The sequence below is a fragment of the Sturnira hondurensis genome, unplaced genomic scaffold (genome assembly GCF_014824575.4).
Source record: "Sturnira hondurensis isolate 20B ecotype Veracruz unplaced genomic scaffold, ASM1482457v3 Scaffold0008782, whole genome shotgun sequence".
Taxonomy (NCBI): Eukaryota; Metazoa; Chordata; class Mammalia; order Chiroptera; family Phyllostomidae; genus Sturnira; species Sturnira hondurensis.
This window is the reverse complement of record NW_028081413.1, coordinates 3,378,513-3,397,292: the sequence shown is the minus strand read 5'-3', so window position 1 is coordinate 3,397,292 and position 18,780 is coordinate 3,378,513. Positions and strand designations below refer to the sequence as shown.

At 40.0% G+C, this 18,780-nt stretch overlaps 1 protein-coding gene and 1 non-coding gene across 2 annotated transcripts in view; both read left to right on the top strand.

The window, feature by feature from the left end:
- Window positions 1-17,350, top strand: part of TMCO5A (transmembrane and coiled-coil domains 5A) — a 149,497-nt gene extending 132,147 nt beyond the window's left edge. The window contains exons 3-13 of the mRNA XM_037056000.1: window positions 984-1,132; window positions 2,146-2,295; window positions 2,729-2,852; window positions 3,239-3,289; window positions 4,003-4,074; window positions 9,028-9,084; window positions 9,534-9,593; window positions 10,025-10,089; window positions 11,140-11,197; window positions 12,890-12,930; window positions 17,152-17,350. Coding sequence (XP_036911895.1) covers window positions 984-1,132; window positions 2,146-2,295; window positions 2,729-2,852; window positions 3,239-3,289; window positions 4,003-4,074; window positions 9,028-9,084; window positions 9,534-9,593; window positions 10,025-10,089; window positions 11,140-11,197; window positions 12,890-12,930; window positions 17,152-17,350 — 1,026 coding nt within the window. The remainder of the gene's footprint in view (window positions 1-983; window positions 1,133-2,145; window positions 2,296-2,728; window positions 2,853-3,238; window positions 3,290-4,002; window positions 4,075-9,027; window positions 9,085-9,533; window positions 9,594-10,024; window positions 10,090-11,139; window positions 11,198-12,889; window positions 12,931-17,151) is intronic.
- On the top strand, window positions 13,274-13,379 carry LOC118993660 (small nucleolar RNA U13). Its single transcript, XR_005067914.1, has one exon. It is a non-coding gene; the product is annotated as a small nucleolar RNA U13 (small nucleolar RNA).
- Window positions 17,351-18,780: the final 1,430 nt, after the last annotated feature.

Genomic DNA, 18,780 nt, shown 5'->3' with positions numbered 1-18,780 from the left:
CTCCACCATCTTGGATGATCATCAAGTATTTGTTTAAATAGGCTCTCTGTTCCCTTCTCCCTCTCTTCTCTTTTTGGTATATCCACTACTCTGCCTTTCTGATGAAGTCAGATAGTTTTTATAGAATTTTCCCTTTTCTTTTCCTTTTTTTTTTATTCTCAAGTCTCTCTCTTTTTTCATCTGCATTATTTCTAGATTTCTTTCAGTATCACTAATTCTTTTCACCATCTGGCCAGCTCTGTTGCCTAAGCTTGCTAGTTCATTCATCATCCCTTTTATTGAGTTTTTCTTCTCCGGAATTTCTATTTGGTTCTTTTTTTAAGTTTTAATCTCTCTGGTCAAGTGCTCCTTTTGTTTATTAATTTTATTTCTCAGTTCATTACAATCCCTATCTGTGTTTCTGTATATCTTTTTGAGTTTTTTCAGAATTGTAATCTTCAATATTGTGTCATTTAAGCCACATATTTCTGTCTTTAAGTTTATTTTCTGGAGATTTTTCACTTTCTTTCTGAACTGCCTCATTATCTTGGTTACTTCAGGTATTTGATGGATTCCTTCTGTCTAGGCATCTCTGCCAATTGGATCATTCAGAGTGGCATTTCCTGTAGGTTGATAAGAAGTCTTTCTTTTCTTTTCCAGTTGGTGGTACTGAAGCACAGGTTTCTTAGTTCCTCTTGTACTGGTCTGCTTTCTAGAATCTCTAAGGAAGGTGGAAAATGCCCTTTATATTCTTGTGTGATGGGCATCTCCTTTGTGACCCAATGGCCTTGGTCTCAGAGCACCACCTCTATGGGGAAATGTGCCAGGCATTGGAGTTACAATCTATCCCCTGCAACCAGATTCTGCTGGCAATACAACCACAGTGATTGGAAGTGGAGTAAGCTGGAAGAGGTCAACTGGTACCTTTGTACCTTTGTCTCCTCCCAGCAATGTCAATTTCCATATGCCAGACACCTCATCTCTGTGTCTCTATCCTATCACAGGGATCAGCTGCAGCATGTACCCACCACTCAGGGAAAAATGCCTCCATGGTTCCAGTACTCAGTGTTGCAGATAATGTGTTCTGTAGCCCTGCATTCACCACTATAGCTTGTTCTGGGGCCCACTGCAAGCTCCGAGGGGGTGAAAAGGAGTGAGTTCTGGGAGGGTGAAGGAAGGTGGCCAGGCTTCTTTGGCTTTGTTTCCCTGTCTGGCAATGGCAGCTGCCAGACAACCATAGCCACACCTCTATACTCAGTCTCTGCCTCGGTCACTGAATTCAGCGACAGCACACACCAACCACTCTGGCAGAGATGGCATCTCCCTGCTCCTCTAGGCTCAGGGAGGGCACAGCAAGCTGATTCCTCCCCTCTCCCAAGACCCACAGTGAGCTCCAGGCTGTGTCCATCTGTGGCATCATCCTGGCTCTTCTCCCTTCCCTCCTCCCTAACTGACTCCCACTCACCTACCTTCAGAAGTTTCACTGTGTGGGTTGTGTGTTGTGCAGGGAATCCTTTTTTTAAAGTATAGCTGTTTAAATTGTCGTAACTTCAAGGGGAGAGACCAGGGAAACCTCTCACCCAGCCATTCATCTGATGTCATCAATATCTGCATTCCTGGAAGTGACTGGCTGGATCATATTTGTATCTGCTCAGTGGAGTGATTTCTCATGGTAGATTCTCAGCCTTTGTAGTGGGCAATAGAGAAGTTTCGAGATGGTAGGAGGGAGAGAAGGACTAAAACCCTACCTGCCATGGAAACCTTTTGTGGTTCTGCATGAAGCTGGGTTCAACCATTAGTGATGTGCCAGCTGCCTGGATAAAAGTGTATTTCATGAGCAGATTCTGTGAACAATTTGTGTGATAATCTTTTCTCTTCAGTGCAAGAGGTGATTTAAAGAAGGAAACTTCCCCTGGAATCAGAGTGGGGTACTTTGGACAAAAAAGCGTGGGGAAGATCTCTCTTGCAGACTGAGTTTAGAATTATTGAAATAAATTGTAGAGCATGATTGAGAAATATAATTTTCTAAGAATACAAAAAGAAAAAGTGGCCTCCCAGAAACAGTCATGTTAATGAATTACATGTCTTCTAGATATCCCCTTTGGTCCAAAGTTTTTTGATCTTGTGATAATTGGCCCTTGTTCATTTGGGGGGCTGAGACTACAGGTCCGAGAAAGTGGAAATCTTCAGATTGGCCCAATCCAAAAGGAACATTAACAGTTTAAACACAGACCTTGAAAAGGATATGCAGAGAATAGATGAAGCAAATCAGGAACTTCTTCTAAAAATTCATGAGAAAGAAGATGAGATTCGGAGGTGAGTGTTGGGATTTCATAAGGGGAGCTCCTAGTCCAAAAGGATGGGGGAAGAGTGAAGAAGAAGAAGAGGAGACAAAACTGATTTTTCCAGCTTTCTCTAGAGACCTATGTCTTGTATAGCAAAAACTTTCTTCTTCATTCCTTAGAATTTCTCTCTTATGTAAACCCTGAAATATGACAGCTTTCAGACAGATTTCTAAAAGACTAGGTGACATTTATTTGAGTTGAAAAAGCATTGGGTAATTGACTTGGGAAGCAGGGGAATCTTACCTTTCCTACCTTTAAAGTGAATCTGATTTTAAGGATCCAGGAAAGAAGGGTTCCAAACTTGCGATTTGTATTTATTATCATTAAAATACCCTTAAAACTGATATATGTTTTATCAGTTCTGAAACTGCCCGTTTCTCACAGTTTGTGCTTGTATCATCCAGGCTGGAAGGTGAGATCACTCAGACCAGAGATGTGGCAGAGGATGAGGAGTGGGAGAAGGAAAACTGTGCCACACTGGAAAGAGAAAAGGCCTTGCAGGAGCTAGAAGAAGAAACAGCCAGACTTGTAAGCAAGAAGCTGGAAAGAGCCATATGAAAAATTTTATTCCTCATCCTACCATCAACTGTCAGATAAGCTAGCCCCACCTTTTTACATTCCAGGAAGAGTCAACTCAAAAGTCATGGCAGAATGTGTCCATGCATGGAAGGGGGTGTGTGGTGGGCAGGGTTTCTTTGGTACCATTTAATACTGGTAGCCCTACAGGTGGGCATCTCTATCCCTGGAAATTTGGCGTGTACATATTTAGATCAAACCAGAGGTTTTTTCTGACTTCATCAAGTAAGATGGAGTTTCTGTAGGAAAATATCACTGGGGTGAAATGAAGAACAATCAGCTGAATGAAGCTGGATGTGGTGTGCAGATGCACATTAACATTCTACCTCTTTCAACAGGAAAGGAAGAATGAGGCTCTGGTCCACAATATAGAAGAACTTCAAAGAAAGGTGGGATAGGGCTCTGCATTCCCCGGCATCCCCATACCGTTCCCAGTCATCAAAGAGGGAGGGAAATCATGACAGAGGAGCCCATATGTTAGGGAGGCCTGTGCTGGGGTGGATACCACGCCTGCTCCATTCTCCTGAAGCTGAGCTTCATGACCCACATACAGTGATTCTCCCTGGAAGCCTCGTGTGAAAGCAGTGGGTGAGGTATTCAGGGTCTTCAGTGATCTCATGGGTTCTTCATTCTAACACAAGGAAATTCATTCCAAGAAACACTCTGTTGAAGTAATTTGACTGGAACCTTTGTGGTGAGAGGTTGATTTTACTTTCAACACAGACATTTAAAAAATAATTCTTAAGAATTCCATTTTCCTTGTCCAGGTATTCCCTATACCTCGACTCTATATCAGAACACAGTGGGTTTTCTATGATATCCTACTTTCTGACTCATGCCTGCAACCCTGAGTGACCCAGCACGGGTTAGGGGTTCAAAGAAGTTCTCCTGTCTTAAGTACACTCTAGCTTTGGTGGCTAAGGTGAGTGAGAAAATGGAGATAGAACAAAGATGTCTCCAAGTATCCACCAAGGAACTATCTCCTGGCAGTTTTTATCAAGGCCAAGTTACTGACCCCCACACATCAGAAAATGCCTTTGTCTTCTATATCATTTAATTAGATGTATTTTTTTACTTGAAATGTATTTTTTTGAAACCATAGCTCACAAGGAAATTACCTAAGGCAACCAAGAATGAAAAAGTCAATCTAAAGGGAACACCAGAAGAGTCAAAGGTAAATGAAAAAAACAATTTAAAATGGGTTTGGGGTATATGACCAGGAAACAAGCCTTCAGAAACAATTGTCAAAGTTGGGATAAATTCTTTGCAGTTTTAGTCCAAGTAAGGCTTAAGCCTGAGACACTGAATGCTGAATTCTCCTCTACCATTAGTAAAAAATTTTATTCTAAAGTTATATATTTTGTTTTTCTCTTTCCCACCAGAAAAAGCACAACACAAATGCACAAATACTTATGTAATACTGGAAATAGTTGCAATCCCTAGTTTAAATCCTCTCCCCAGCATTTAATGTGGTTGATGTATAAAGTTGAGCAATTTAATCAGTTCCTACCATCTTCAATCTGAATACTGAAAGAAGTCATGTATATAAAAAATGTGTATATAAAATATTCTTTCCCTTTTTTGAAGGACTAAAGTCTCGAAAAGTCACATACTTTTAAAGTAATTATTTAAAAGTCTGACTGACCCTGGCTGGTGTAGCTCAGTGGATTGAGCACAGGCCTGCGAACCAGAGGATCGCGGTTTGATTCCCAGTCAGGGCACATGCCTGGGTTGTAGACAGGTTCCCTGCAGGCCAACTCCCAGCAGGGGACGGACAAAAGGCAACCATACATTGATGTTTCTCTCCCTCTCTCCTTCCCCTCTAAACATAAATAAATAAATAAAATCTTAAAAAAAAACACGTAAAATAAAAAAATAAAAATAAATAATAATAAAAGTCTGACTGAAGTATATGTATGAATTCATAGAGGCAGAGCTAAGATTCATAAATTTATGTTAGACAGATTACACACCCTGTCTATGATTCCAGTCCAGAAAGAATCTATTCAATGGTTCACTCAAATATTTAGTGACCTCTATCTGCTAAGTACATCATACAGTGTTTAGCATTTCTCTGACTGCATTCCAAAGTGAACAATCTGAACACAACTACAACCCATCTAATCAAAGATACAAGAATTTAAGACATTTATTTTATTGAGAGAAGATAAAATTCTTAACACTTCCTATACAATTAGTTTTTTCCTTGTCTTTTTTGCTTCCCCTTTGCTTATTAAACCCACACTTAAGCCTATACTGCATAGATGAAGCCTCTGAAGATATGAACATACTGAAAATAGAACAGAAAATGAAACAACAGGGAATTACTCCCCTCTCTTCTGTTGGCCAAATTGGTGTCAATGCCCCTCTCCCTGCATACACACAAAACAGGAACTCCAAATCTACCAAGTAATCTTGCTTGGCCATGCTCATCCAGAAAACTTTTTAAAATATATTCTATTGATTACACTATTACAATTGTCCCAATTTATTTTCCCCTTTGTCTCTCTCCACCAGGTACCCACATTTCCTCCAGCAGTCCCCCCACTTTGTTCATGTCCATGGGTTGTGCATACAAGTCCTTTGGTTTCTCTGTTTCCATACTGTTCTTAACCTCCCCCTATTTTGTACCTACCAACTATGCTTCTTACTCCCTGCACATTTTGCCTCATTTTATCCCTTCCCCCTCCCAGCTGATAACCCTCCAAATGATCTCCATATCTACGATTCTGTTTTTGCTCTGCTTGTTTGCATAGTATGTTTTTTAGATTCAGTTGTTGATAGTTGTGAATTTGTCACCATTTTAATATTCATAGTTTTGATCTTTTTCTTACATAACTCCCTTTAACATTTCATGTAATAATGGCTTGGTGATGATGAACTCCTTCAGCTTTACCTTGTCTGGGAAGCACTTTATCTGCCCTTCCATTCTAAATGATAGTTTTGTTGTATAGAGTTGTCTAGGTTGTACATCCTTACTTTTCGTCACTTTGAATACTTCTTGCCAGCCTCTTTTAGCCTACAAAGTTTCTTTTGAAAAATCATCTGACAGTCTCATGGGAAATTTTTTGTAGGTAACTCCATGCTTTTCCCTTGATGCCTTTAAGATCCTATCTTTATCTTTAACCTTAGGCATTTTAATTATGATGTGTCTTGGTGTGTCCTCTCTGGGTCTATCTTGTTTGAGACTCTCTGTGCTTCCTGGACTTTATATCTAGTTCCTTCACCAAATTAGGGAAGTTTTCTGTCATTATTTCTTCAAATAAAATTTTAATTTCTTGCTCTTTTCCTCCTTCTTCTGGATCCCCATGATTTGGATGTTGGTACATTTGGAGATGTCCCAGAAGCTTCTTAGACTTTCCTCATTTTTTAAATTTTTTTCTTCTCACTATTCTGATTAAATGTTTATTTCTTCCTTATGTTGTAAACCATTGATTCGATTCTCAGCTTCACCCTCTCCACTGTTGGTTCCCTGTAGATTTTTCTTTATTTCACTTTCTGTAACCTTCATTTCTTTCTGGGTCTTTTTTATGTTGTTGCCATACTCAATGAGTTCTTTGAGTATCCTGAATACCAGTGTTTTGAACTGTGAGCCTGATCAGTTAGTTATCTCTGTTTCAGTGAGTTTTTTTTCTGGGGTTATATTCTGTTATTTCATTTGGACCATATTTCTTTGCTCAATTTGGCAGCCTCCTTGTGTTTTTTTCCTATGTATTAGGTAGAGCTACTTGACTCCCTGTCTTGGCAGCATGAACTATTGTAGAAAAGGCACTTGTAAATTATGTGGGGTGGAGTCTTAGGTAATCGCCAAGGTGGGACAACCTGTTTCACTGCTTTGTGGCTCTGTGTGGGGGGAGGGCTTGGAGAGGGGACAGTGCAGCTGCCTGGCTTCTGGAGGTTTGCCCAGCACTTGCCTTGTTTCTAGTCACTTCACTTATTCCTTATATGTGACTGGCACCCTTCCAGCCCCTGCCCTGGCGCTGAATCCCAGAGGGGCTATGTTCTAAATCCATGCACACCCTTTAAGCAGGGTTTCCTGAAAATCTAACAGTTCCTTCTACCACTCCAACCCCCACTGGTTTTTATAGCCAGAAGTCATGGGGATTTATCTCCTGGCACTGGAACCCTGGGCAGTGTCATCTGGCCTTTTGCTGGGATCATTTGCTGCCAAGGTATCCTTCCCAATTTTTATCTACCACACACGAATATGGGACAGCCTGATCCACTGTCACCACCTATCTGTACCACACCACAATTCCACGTGTCTCCACACCTCTCCTGTGTCCCCACCCCTCCTATCTGTCTGGATGAATGTGGCTTCTTTAAGTCCTTGGTTGTTGGACTTCCATACAGCTCAATTTTCTGGCAGTTCTGGCTGTTATTTGTTTTGAGGCAGAGTGTGTTCACCTACACCTCTATCTTCACCAGAAATCTTATCCAGGAAACTTTCTATCAGGAAGAAATCGAAGTTACAACTAGAAAGGATTACAAAGACCCTTGACTGTTTTTGTCAGGACTTTTTCTTCCCTCTCCCAAAAGCAAGTTTTTCTGGCAGTAACCTGGCCAGAATCTAGTGGTGACACTTTAAGTCTGGCTATGCTGGCTATGTCAGGTGACCTGAGCTGATAGACAATAGAGAGAGAGTTCCAGACATTGTCAGAACAATGGCTATTATTTTCCTGGCAGTGATTAACCCAATCCTAAAGAGTTCTAAAGTATTATTGACCATCTGAATCACTCCCTTTTACCTGCCTGTATTCTGGAATTATCAGGTGATATCTCTAATTCTATGGAATAAGCAGCATTCTTTGTGCTTCTGTTCCCCTTGCATGAGGGGATCAGTTCAGCTCTTGCTCGAACTCCTTGTGACTCAGACCATTGTCTTGGAAATATAGCTCTTAGCACATTTGGCTATCTGGACCTGGCTGGAGGGGAAAGGAACTGTTGGAAGAGTCCAAATGTGAAATAATGCTACTTAGGTGAAAGTGGGAACAATAGCCTTGAAAATGGAAGGAGGGGAAGATGCAGTCAGGTCTGTTCTATCTACAGAATACATCCCAAATTCATCTGTTTCTCTCTATCTCCTGCTACCACTAATACTACTGCCCTTTTGCAAGGTACCATAACCCCTCATCTGGACACTGAAGTAGCCTCCTAACTCTTTCTGCATCTACTCTTACACTTAAACATTGAACTTCCCACACATAGAATACTCCTCTTTAAAAACACAAATCAGATCATGTCATTACTTCTTCAAGCTCTTTTGTGGCTTCTCACTGTAACTAGAATGAAGAACCAAACTCTTTCTGGAAACTATAAGGCCCCACAATATCTCATCCATGTCTAACATTCCTCATCTAATTTTCTTCTTACCAGTCTCTCCTATGTTCCAGCCATATAATAACTTATCCATACACACCAGATCTTGCTACTTCACAGTCTTGGCCTTTGCTGTAACTTCCGCATTGCACGTATTTCTTCCAGATATCCACTTTTCTACTATTTACCCCTTAGACATGAGCTCAAATATCATCACATATACAATAGATCTTATAGCATCACTCACTTTCATCACATTACTATGTTTTCATTTCCTTCACAGCATTTGTCATGACCATAGTGACATATATATATCCCCCAACTAGACCATCAGCCATGTGAGCCAGAGAGCCTATCAATCCTGTTACCACTGTATCCTCAGTCCCCACTGGCCCCTTCCCTGTCATTCCATCTTAGTGGCCAATATAAAATAGGCTTTCATCAAATATTTAAGGAAGGAAAAGAGGGAAGAGGAATACAGGGAAGGAGGATAGAGTGAGCAATGAATATATAAAAGAAAAAGGAAGAGTGAATTTTTTCAAGCTTGATGTTTTTCCTAAGAGAAAAGTCTAAGAAAGCTAGAATTGAAGTTTAGGGGTGAAGCACTGATGGGTGGGAAGAGGGTGGAAGTATAGAAAAGCAGGCTCACCAGGATGCTGGATGGCTTGGCTCCTCTATCAGAAAGACATCTGAAATCGTGCCTGATATCCTCCAGCCATCTGTAAGACAACCTCCAGACAGCATTTCAGAATGGAATCCTATATGGTTTTCATTTTGCTGAGTTACCAATCTCTGTCCCTTTCTACAGCTTAAGATACAGAAGTTGGAAGCTTCCTGTGCTGACCAAGAGAAGGAGCTGAACAAGGTAATGAAGTAAACACTACTTCTCCCAAAGGAAGAGAAACTAAATCCTTCACCAAACCACCAAACACATTCCTCAAGTGAATGAATTTTAAGGTTCCAGATCTAGAACATTACGGGGCCAGGGAGGAGACAAAGAGGAAAAAAAGATGAATACAATCCCCTGGGTCTACTTCTCTTTGATCTTTTTACAGGGTACATTTCATAATCTATAATCTCAACAAATTAGTATGCATTTTTCTCCCAACTTTTTCCAAATATTTCCCACTGGAATGGTAAAATACTGCTTGTTTATCCTTAAAAAAATGAAATGAGTTCATATGTACAGAAAAAAATAATTAGAACAATTATAAAACTACATTTATGATCTGAGATGTAGAAGGAAACAAATATACTCTCGTGTATATAGCAGTTTACTGAGAGAAATTTAAGGCTAAAATTTTTGCTTCTCAGGTAATGGAAGACTTTGCGTTTGTGGCCCAGCTCTGTGAAGATCAGGCCCTCTGCATAAAGGTACAGCTTCTAAGTCAAGGGACAGCAAAGGGTCTGTTAAGGTACAGGATGAAATGTATCCAGGCTTTTCAAAGAATACAGTCTGGAACAATTTTAACTCTTCAAGGTGGTACCACCAAAGGACTTCAGGGTCCTCGAAACTCTACCACCAATATCATTCCATTACTGCCCTGGTCTCCCAACCTCTTAGATTACTAATGAGCACTTTTCCTATTTGTTTACAATCCCTATTACCTTAGGGACCTGTCCAGTAGTAAAGTGTAGTAAGAGATCAGTAGTGGTGGGGGGGGGGGGGCGCTAGGAAAGGAGATAAAGTGGCCGTGGGAATACCAAACAGTCATGTTACCATGGAATAAGACATGCTTACTAGGAGTAGAAAAAGCATAAAGCTTCTGATCAGTAACTATGGTTTCTTTTCTTTCTCTTTGAAGAAGTACCAAGAAACTCTGAGGAAAATAGAAGAAGAATTAGAGATTCGGTTCCTTGAGAAAGAAGTGTGAGCTTTGGCAAACAAAGGAACATCCTGGTTTTAGTGGTAACTCCATCTCAGCCTGGGTCAGAGCAAACATTTCTCTGACCAATTCCCAGTTGGAATTGAGTGAGCCCCCACACCACATGGCTTCCCCCTGTTAGGATCTGGCTGACCCCCTTCAGACCACACCAACTTTAAAGGGCGGGTCCTTCTCCCATTCTTCTTAAAAGATCTGAGAAACACATCTCCCTTTATAATTTTATTATATTATCAACTATTCAAGTTTATATTAAGGCCAAGAACATAGGCTTTTAAAAGAGTTATTGATTAATCACCTTTAATTAGGACATTCCTTATATATCACAGAAAATACCTTAAAACTTAAGACCATCCTTACTTCCCCCAAACATATGAGAACTGAACCATATGGGATAAAAGTGAAACTAATCTCTAGACCCAGATTAAAGCTATCATAGCATAAAACACAAGCTATATTAAACTATAAACATTAAAAATTAGAAATGGTAAATAAGAGTCTAAATGGTGAGAAACCAAAACCAAAATCCTCACTTCCATTTCTTCACCCTCTTTGGAAGTCATATCTAAATTCAGTGAAGTATTTTTATTTATTAAATATTTTGGGATCTTGGGAATCAAATGAAAGAGACCCAAACTGCACACAGCCTCTAACTAGGCCAAGTACACACTGTGGCCTGGGAGTGAGGACACTGAGACCTGGAGATCCTCACCATTAAAGGACACCTTCAAGTCTCCCTAAATTCTTCCTGAGCAGTGGGTATGGCTCGACTGTTAAGCTAAGGTCCTAGAGCAGGGCTGCCCAACAGAACTTTCTCTGCTATCCAATAGGTAGCAACTAGCCACCTGCTGAGTTGTCATGGAGGAACTGACCATTTTTCTTGTTAATTAATTTAAATGTAAATATCTACATACACTCACTAGCTATAATAGTGGACAGCATAGCTTTAGATTCTAAAACTGTTTTTAAATAACCGTCCCATAATATGAATATTCAGGAGTACTCATTCAGTCCCTATTTTGGTTCTTTTCCTCCAGATCAAAAGTCTTGAACATGAACTCCGAGAGGAAAGATTTTAAACACCAAAATAATAAGGTAAGCACTCCACTCCATCTTCAGTGTCTTGCAATGCCAATGCCTTTCAAAGGAGTTTCCCAAATACTACAAGCCAACAACCATACACCAATCTTCCCGTGTGCACTTTCCAATAAGAATATCAGGCATAAGTCCAAGGCATTCTAAACCTAAACAGGCAAAGAGGAGACCAAGGAACAATCGTTTTTACTCTTTTTATAGACACACAAATGACATGTTCTCAAAGAAAATAGCCTAAGACCTCCGAGAATTCAGAATGGGAGTAAAAGAACATTTAAATGAGGGTACACTCTACAGAGAGGGGGCCAACGCATGACACATGCACCACTCATTCCTTCCACCCCTAACCATCACAGTACTCATCCCTGATGAGCCCAACACAGTCCTGACTCTTCCACAACACAGACCACCAGGCAACTCTCACCATCTAATCAGAGTTGGTTTGTGAATAAAAAGACAGGAAGTCATTGCTGCTTTATGATTCAGCTTCAGTTTCTATTCTTATTTAATATCATGATGTTGCCAGAACACATGCAAAGGCCAGAAGAAAATAGAATTGGATATGAAGCACCAGGCCTCTTAGCCCACATGGCATCTAGTAGCAGTAAGTCCATAAGACTAAAAGATAAATTTTTGTTGGACTTGGTCTTTGTAATTTATATTGTCTTTAGAACTGAGGTTAGCATTCACCAGAAATTTTATGTTGTTGAGATAATGTAGCCTTTATAATCTCAGAAAAGAAGCAAGTATCAATAATTAACCATTGATTGTCCTTGGAGTCGTCAGATGTTTGGGTGTCTGTTATGCAGTGTTCACAGTGGCCATGGTTCCCATTGTCCTGAACCGGTTATTCTGACCCCAAGATTGCGTATCTATTCAGCAAACAACTTCTGAAACTAAACCTTCTAGAACTAAGCTTGTCATGCTCCCTGACGTGTCCCATCATCTACCCCCAGTGGCTCATCAAAGTGCTCCCTCAGACTACCTGCCAGAGGACAAACCGAGCTGTCCTTATGAAGATTATCAATCCCACGGTGGTTCTATGACCTATGATGTTTGAGCAATTATTATAGAGAGGCCACCTGAGCAGCCCACCGGGTAGCATGCCACTTAATCTCACTCAAGCTGTAGAACCAAATTTGTAACCCAAAAAGCTTCTCATTCTAATTCCATGAGCCTCACTTCCACGATTTTCAATGATTATAATCCCTCTTCCTTTTTTTTTTATCTCACAAGGAAGTTAAAAGACAAATGAAATAACTAAGAACACATTTTAGAAAATTGATGCCCCAGAAATCCAGGATATAGCCTCACCTTCACATTTTTTAACTTTTTAAGCTTGTCCCTTTGAATAAATTTGTGTGGTTTTCATAGCTTGTAAACCTCTCTAAGGATTACTAGCTCAGAAGAAGGTAAAAGTGTACTTGAGAGAGCCCAGAATCAGAATAATGGATCTTTAGGCACACGGACCTCTGACCTGTGACTTCATTTATTCCTATCAGTATATTTAAAAGGCTACATAAAATTTTATACACATAATTATCTTTGAAAAATGTATCTTTTTATGCATGTAAAATATGTGTGACATTATCTAAATGTAACATTTAACTGATGGTTCACTGAATATTATTTGACAGTGATGATAGCTTCCAGAAATTGCTAATTTATCAACGTCCCTTCTTTTTCTCTCAGGTTAAGTCTCTCCAAAATAAAGGAATATGGGTCTGTAAAAAGTAAGTAAATATCTTTGAGTACACTTTCTTGGGGTCATGCATAGCCATCCAGGCAGAAAGCAAAGTGTAGACAAGAAGAACCTTGTACACACACAGACTCAGCAAACTAGTGTCATTAATGACTACGTTTCTCAGTTCTAAAATTATGGCCACCTTCTTCAAAGGCAACTAATCTCAACTTTTCAGTATTAGAAATCAATGGCCTAATAGCAATAAGAAACAAGAATCATATCATCTAAAACAAATGTGGTAAATCTTAAACTCATTCCCCTTTGCCTTTAATAATTTGTATTAGCTAATGTATCTGGTTCCCCAGTAACTTCAGTGTATTAGAAATAGGGAGATCTTTTTGTGGTTCATAATCATGTAATGATTGGGTTTTCACATTATTTTTGTGTGATATTCCTCTCCCAAACTTTGTTACACTGTTAGTACCTATCCTTCTGACATGAAAAAATATGTGTAGAAATGGGGAGATAGCTTCTAAATCCAAGTATACCACTGCCTAACAGCAGATAAAAGAGGAAAGGAGTGCGAAAAGGAGATAGCACCTAACATCACCCAGTACATAATAAGTGCTTGAAAATACTTGTTAAATCAAAAGAGGACTCAAGATTCAAACAACTGAGCAGATATTATCTCTAAAGGATCCACCGTGATAGCGAAGTAAAACTGGTATTCATGAAGCTCTTGCATTTTCAAGAAAAGGTCAAATTATGTTCAATATAATCTGTTTCAGAAGGCATAGAGAAACATATATTTAAGGTAGTATGAAAAAGGATTTAGAAAGAATTCCACCAAAGTGGTTAACATAAAATTAAAGGTCAGCTCCAATTTTCTGGCAATTTTGTTTAAGGGGAATATCCCTTCATACCAGGTAAGTAAAGTATTATTTGTTTTGATATCTCTAAATACAAAATTCCCAGAACAACTAGCAGAATTTTCCTTAAAACTCTCAGTCTGTCTTTAATATGGACTTTAATACCAGTGCCCAGCATGGAATTGCCCATGTGAGATTCCAGAATAAGAACCGTGTGCCTTGCAAAGAGGTGGTGACCTGGAAAGAACCTCACCACATCCTGCAAGTCCAGTTTATCACATCAAACTACAAATGTCTTCCCTCTTATCCTGCTCCAAAATCCTGTGGGGGCCCTGGTATATCGGGCACTGGCTCAAGAGATAAGAAAACTAGAATATTTCTAGAATTTTCCCTGGAAATGTCAACCCACAGATGTCATCTCAAAACCTTCTCATGGATCTCTTACCCAGCTTCAGGGAGAGTAGTGGGAGGAGGTTGGTAAAGGGCTTCTGATCCCAATTCTGATCAAGATTCTGTACTAGAAAGGATCCTGGCTCCTGTTACCAAGGTTAACTCTACCAGAAAACTTTAAAAACAGAAGGAGGGGGAGAAGGTGCTGTTTTTGACTGGTCAGGGCAGGTGGGTAGTGAATTTGTCCTGGGGCAGGAGGCAGCCCAGCACAGCTGGATAAGGGTAATATAAAAAAAGAAAGAAATTTACAGGGACATTTATTAAAATTTATTAGGAAATTTTAAAGGTAACATAAATGAAAGAAGAAAATACCATAGTTATGGGTAGAAAGCCTTAGTATCATAAATACATCAATTCTCTCCAAACGATGAATGGTAGTGAGTCCATTCAATTCCATATTCCCCAAAAGATTTTTCATGTAATTGAATAAAATGATCCTAAAAAATATTGTATGTGAGACTGAAAGTCTCACATACAGTATTGTGATGGTGGAGGTACAGGTAAACATGTCTCACCTCTGCACACAACTATAGCAAAAAATACACAGACTACAAAACAAATATCACCTAGAACTGTCTGAAAACCAAGCTTGTGGAAGTCCAACAACTGAGCATCTAGAGAAGCTACATTATTCCAAATGTGTAGGGGAGGCAGAGATGTGGAGAGGGGCAGAGGTATGAAGATGTGGAGACGTGAGGCACAGGGACAGGAATAGGCAGTCCCATATGCACATGTGTTAGACGAAAAAATGTGAGGAATGCCTCAACAGCAAGGGAGCTCAGCCCCAGTCCAGTCCACCCAGCCCAGGTTTCCAACACCAGAAATATTAGTCTCCATAACTTCTGGCTGAGAAAACAGCAGGACAAACTGTCAGATTCTCAAGGCACTCTTCTTAAAGAGCCTCAATGGACTTAAGACTCACGAGGACCCTCCCCCTCTGAGATTCAAAACCAGGACACAACTGGAAGGGCACCAGGGGCATATGGGGAGAAAGTGAAGTGTGAGTGCTCGGAGACAGCTTCCTCCTGGGCAAAACTCCAGAGGCCAGGCAACAGCATTGTCCCCTCTGAGAGCCCTCCCCCACACAGAGCAACAAAGCAGTGACATGGGTTGCCCTACTCTGGTAATGACCTAAGGCTCCGCCCCATGCACCTTAACAGGTATGCCTTTCTATAATAGGCCACACTACTAAGACAGGGAGTCAAAGCAGCTCTACCTAACATGCTGAAACAAACACAGTGAGGCTGCCAAAACGAGGGGACAAAGAATTATGGCCTGAATGAAAGAGTTTTGTTTCCCAGAACAAAACTCCAGGAAAAGAATTAAGTATAATGGAGATAAGGTACCTATCAAATGCATGGTTCAAAACATTGGTTACCAGGATGCTCCAGGAACTCTTTGGGTACTTCAATGGCATAGAAAAGACCCAGGCAGAAATGATGGTTGCACTAAGTAAAATAAAGAAAAATCTACAGGGAACCAACAGTGGAGAAAATGAAGTCAAGAATCAAATTAATGATTTGAGTATATATAAAAAGCAAGTGTTGAGGACATAGATATAAAAAAAATAGGCACTAATTATCTACTACCACCTAAAAAATGATTTCAAAACTTAGTGGCTTCAAACAACAAACTTTTATTATTTCGGTTTCTATGGGTCAGGAATGTGTGAATCACTTAGCTGGGTGGTTCTAGCTCAGAGTCTTTTATGAGGTTATAGTTGGGATGTTGGCCAAAGTTACTGTCATTAGAAGGCTTGGCTCAGGACAGAGGATCTATATTTGAGGCAGTTTATACACACATCCAACAAATTTTGTTAGTTATTGACAAGAGGTTGTAGTTGCTCATTGCACGGACCTCTCCACAGGACTGACTATGTGTCCTTGCAACATGACAGCTGGCTTCCTCCTAAGAGTAAGAAGGAAGCTGTGATGCCTTACGTATGTAGTCTAGTAAGTCACAGTATGTACTACAGTACATAGTCCACAGTCCACTGTATGAAGTCACAGTCTGTAGTCCACTGTATGGACAGTATGCTATCCACTGTCACTTCCTCAATATTCTATTCTTTTGAAGCAAGTCACTAAGTCTGATCCACTCTCTAATGAAAGGGAATCTCTTAAAGGGAGAAGCATCATAAAATGTGTGGACATACTTTTAAGCTACCATAAACTCTTAATAGAAAATAGTATCTTTTAGGCCTTTGGACAGGACATAATTTTTTTAACAAAACACACAAAGTGTTGACTCTAATTTTAAAAAGGGTTGATAAACTAGACTTTATTAAAATTATTAACTTGTTCTCTCACAGTTTAGAGCAAGTGAAAATTATAAAATTGAGGGAAGATACTAAAATGCACACAATGAAAAAGGGCTGATATCACATTTAAAGATCTCCTACATTTAATAAGAAAGGCCAAACAACCTAGAAGATAAATGGGCAAGAGGAAACATATCAGGCCCATAAACCTATGAATATGTTCAGTATTATTGTTTGTCAGGAAAATAAGAGCCAAGATCATAATAAGGCATTACTTTGCACCCAATCTGATAGGCCAAATTTGAAAAATTTTGAGCAAATCAAGTGTTGGAAAGGATGCAGAATCACAGAAATGTGGGGCAATGATGTATAATTTAGTATCACTGCTGTGTAAAACAATTTTCAGAAACAAAAATAAAAATAAGACAGAAAATAAAGGAGCGAGATCATTGCAGACAGTGATACGTGCTAGAAGAAAATAAAACCCAGGAGTAGGAGAGAGAGCAGCCAGGTAGCAGGCCAGCATAGGGGAAGGGGCTGCCTTTGTACTCGTTGTTGGGAACAGAGGCAACCACGAGTGAGAGTCATCTGAATACCAAGAAGGAGCCCAACATGCATTTACATTTGACTTACTATTTTGTTCCTGGTTTTCTAACCTCTGGTTAACAGTTTGTCGGCTTTCTCTTTTCAGGATTTTTCGATACTTCTTTTTCACCACCCTGTTTTTCATCAGACTGCTGGGCTACCTGTTCTTCCATATAAGTTTTATAAATCCCGATGTCCTCGTCAACATACTGCCCGTGATACTGAGCAGGGGCATCCTGTGGAAGCTAAGATGCTTTCTCTTCCCATCTCTCACACTTGAGGCAGAGGACATGTTACCTCACTGATCCCCGAGAAACATCCTTGAGCAAAAGAAACAAGTGCTGTCAGTCTGGGAGATGGCAGAGCTTGTGAAGGGAAAAGGTTTTCTTCAGTTTCCCCCTTGAGGTTTGCCTACTTGATCATCTTCCCTCCCCACACTGTCTTCCCGAGACTGACTTGCCCAGTAAAGAGTTCTGTCAACAGATTTCTGTGGCTATATAGACAAGCTAAAGAGTATTGGACAGTACACAAAACTAGATCATTTCTAGAATAATGTCATAGGTGCTAAGCAAAGTTAGAATTTATCAGTTCTTCTCTTGAACCTTAATCTAAGAAACTGGGTCCCTGCAATGCAGAAGATTGCTCACTACTTACCTTAGAACTCCTTGGTTGCAAGTGAACTTGGCTGAAGCTAATTTATGAATTTATAGCAAAAAACATACTGGCTCATGAAACTAAAAATATGAGGATCAGGCATGGCCAAATCCAGAAACCTCAAAGCAATGTCGTTTGGTTCCATCTCCCTCTTCTCTCTTTGAATGGGCATTCTGCTCTTGGTGACAATGTCTTTGAGAAGAGGGGAAGGAGAGATAGATATATCGCATGCATACCAGATGAGTTCTACAATGGAAAAAGAGGACAGGGTGGTTCCCCGTGCCTCTGTCCAATAGGTGACATCAGAGCTATGGGCTGCATTAGTCTGTAAAGAAAAGTGACATGCCAAGCACTAAGTAAACTGACCCTCTGTCAGCAAAGCCATTCTTAACTGAAAGACTAAAAGTACGTGATACCTTAGATGGATATTTTAAATAGAAGGACCCAAATTTAAGCGACTTTCTTAATCTGCTAAATTGCATGTAGCAGGTTAATTCTTAACCCCAAGCTTCAGAGAAAACCGAAGTCTTTTCTCCTGGCAATTACTAGAGCCATACACAAACACCTGTAGTCTGACGATACAAATAACTGTGAGTTACTTACCCAGCACCCTAACTGGAAACACCCTCTACCATGTCAGTAAGACCTGCATTGCAGACACCATTTATTCCTGCAATGAATGGCAGTGGAATCCTGGGATCCAGTGGAAGCTGGCAGTTGCTTCGCATGGGGTCACCAATCCTGCATGAAACTGGACTTTATTCTTGACAGAAGAGTTGTGACCAGTTTCCGTTTATCAGAATTCTGCCCCATGACAGGGCAAAAAATGCATACCCTCTAAACTCATGATTTTGAAACTTGGAACCCTGAAAGAAAAGGTATTTCCACACATCATAGTTTCAGAGTCATTTAAGAAAACTTTTTAAAATTGCCTTTCATATGTATTTTATTATTCATCTCTGTATTTTCTGTGCTGTAGCTGGGTGGAGTAATTCTGAGGAGACAGCTCAAAAGTTATTATAGAAAAGGCAAATCCTACTACAGGCTTAGAATGCTCAGATTCCCCTTTATGTTGCTTAAA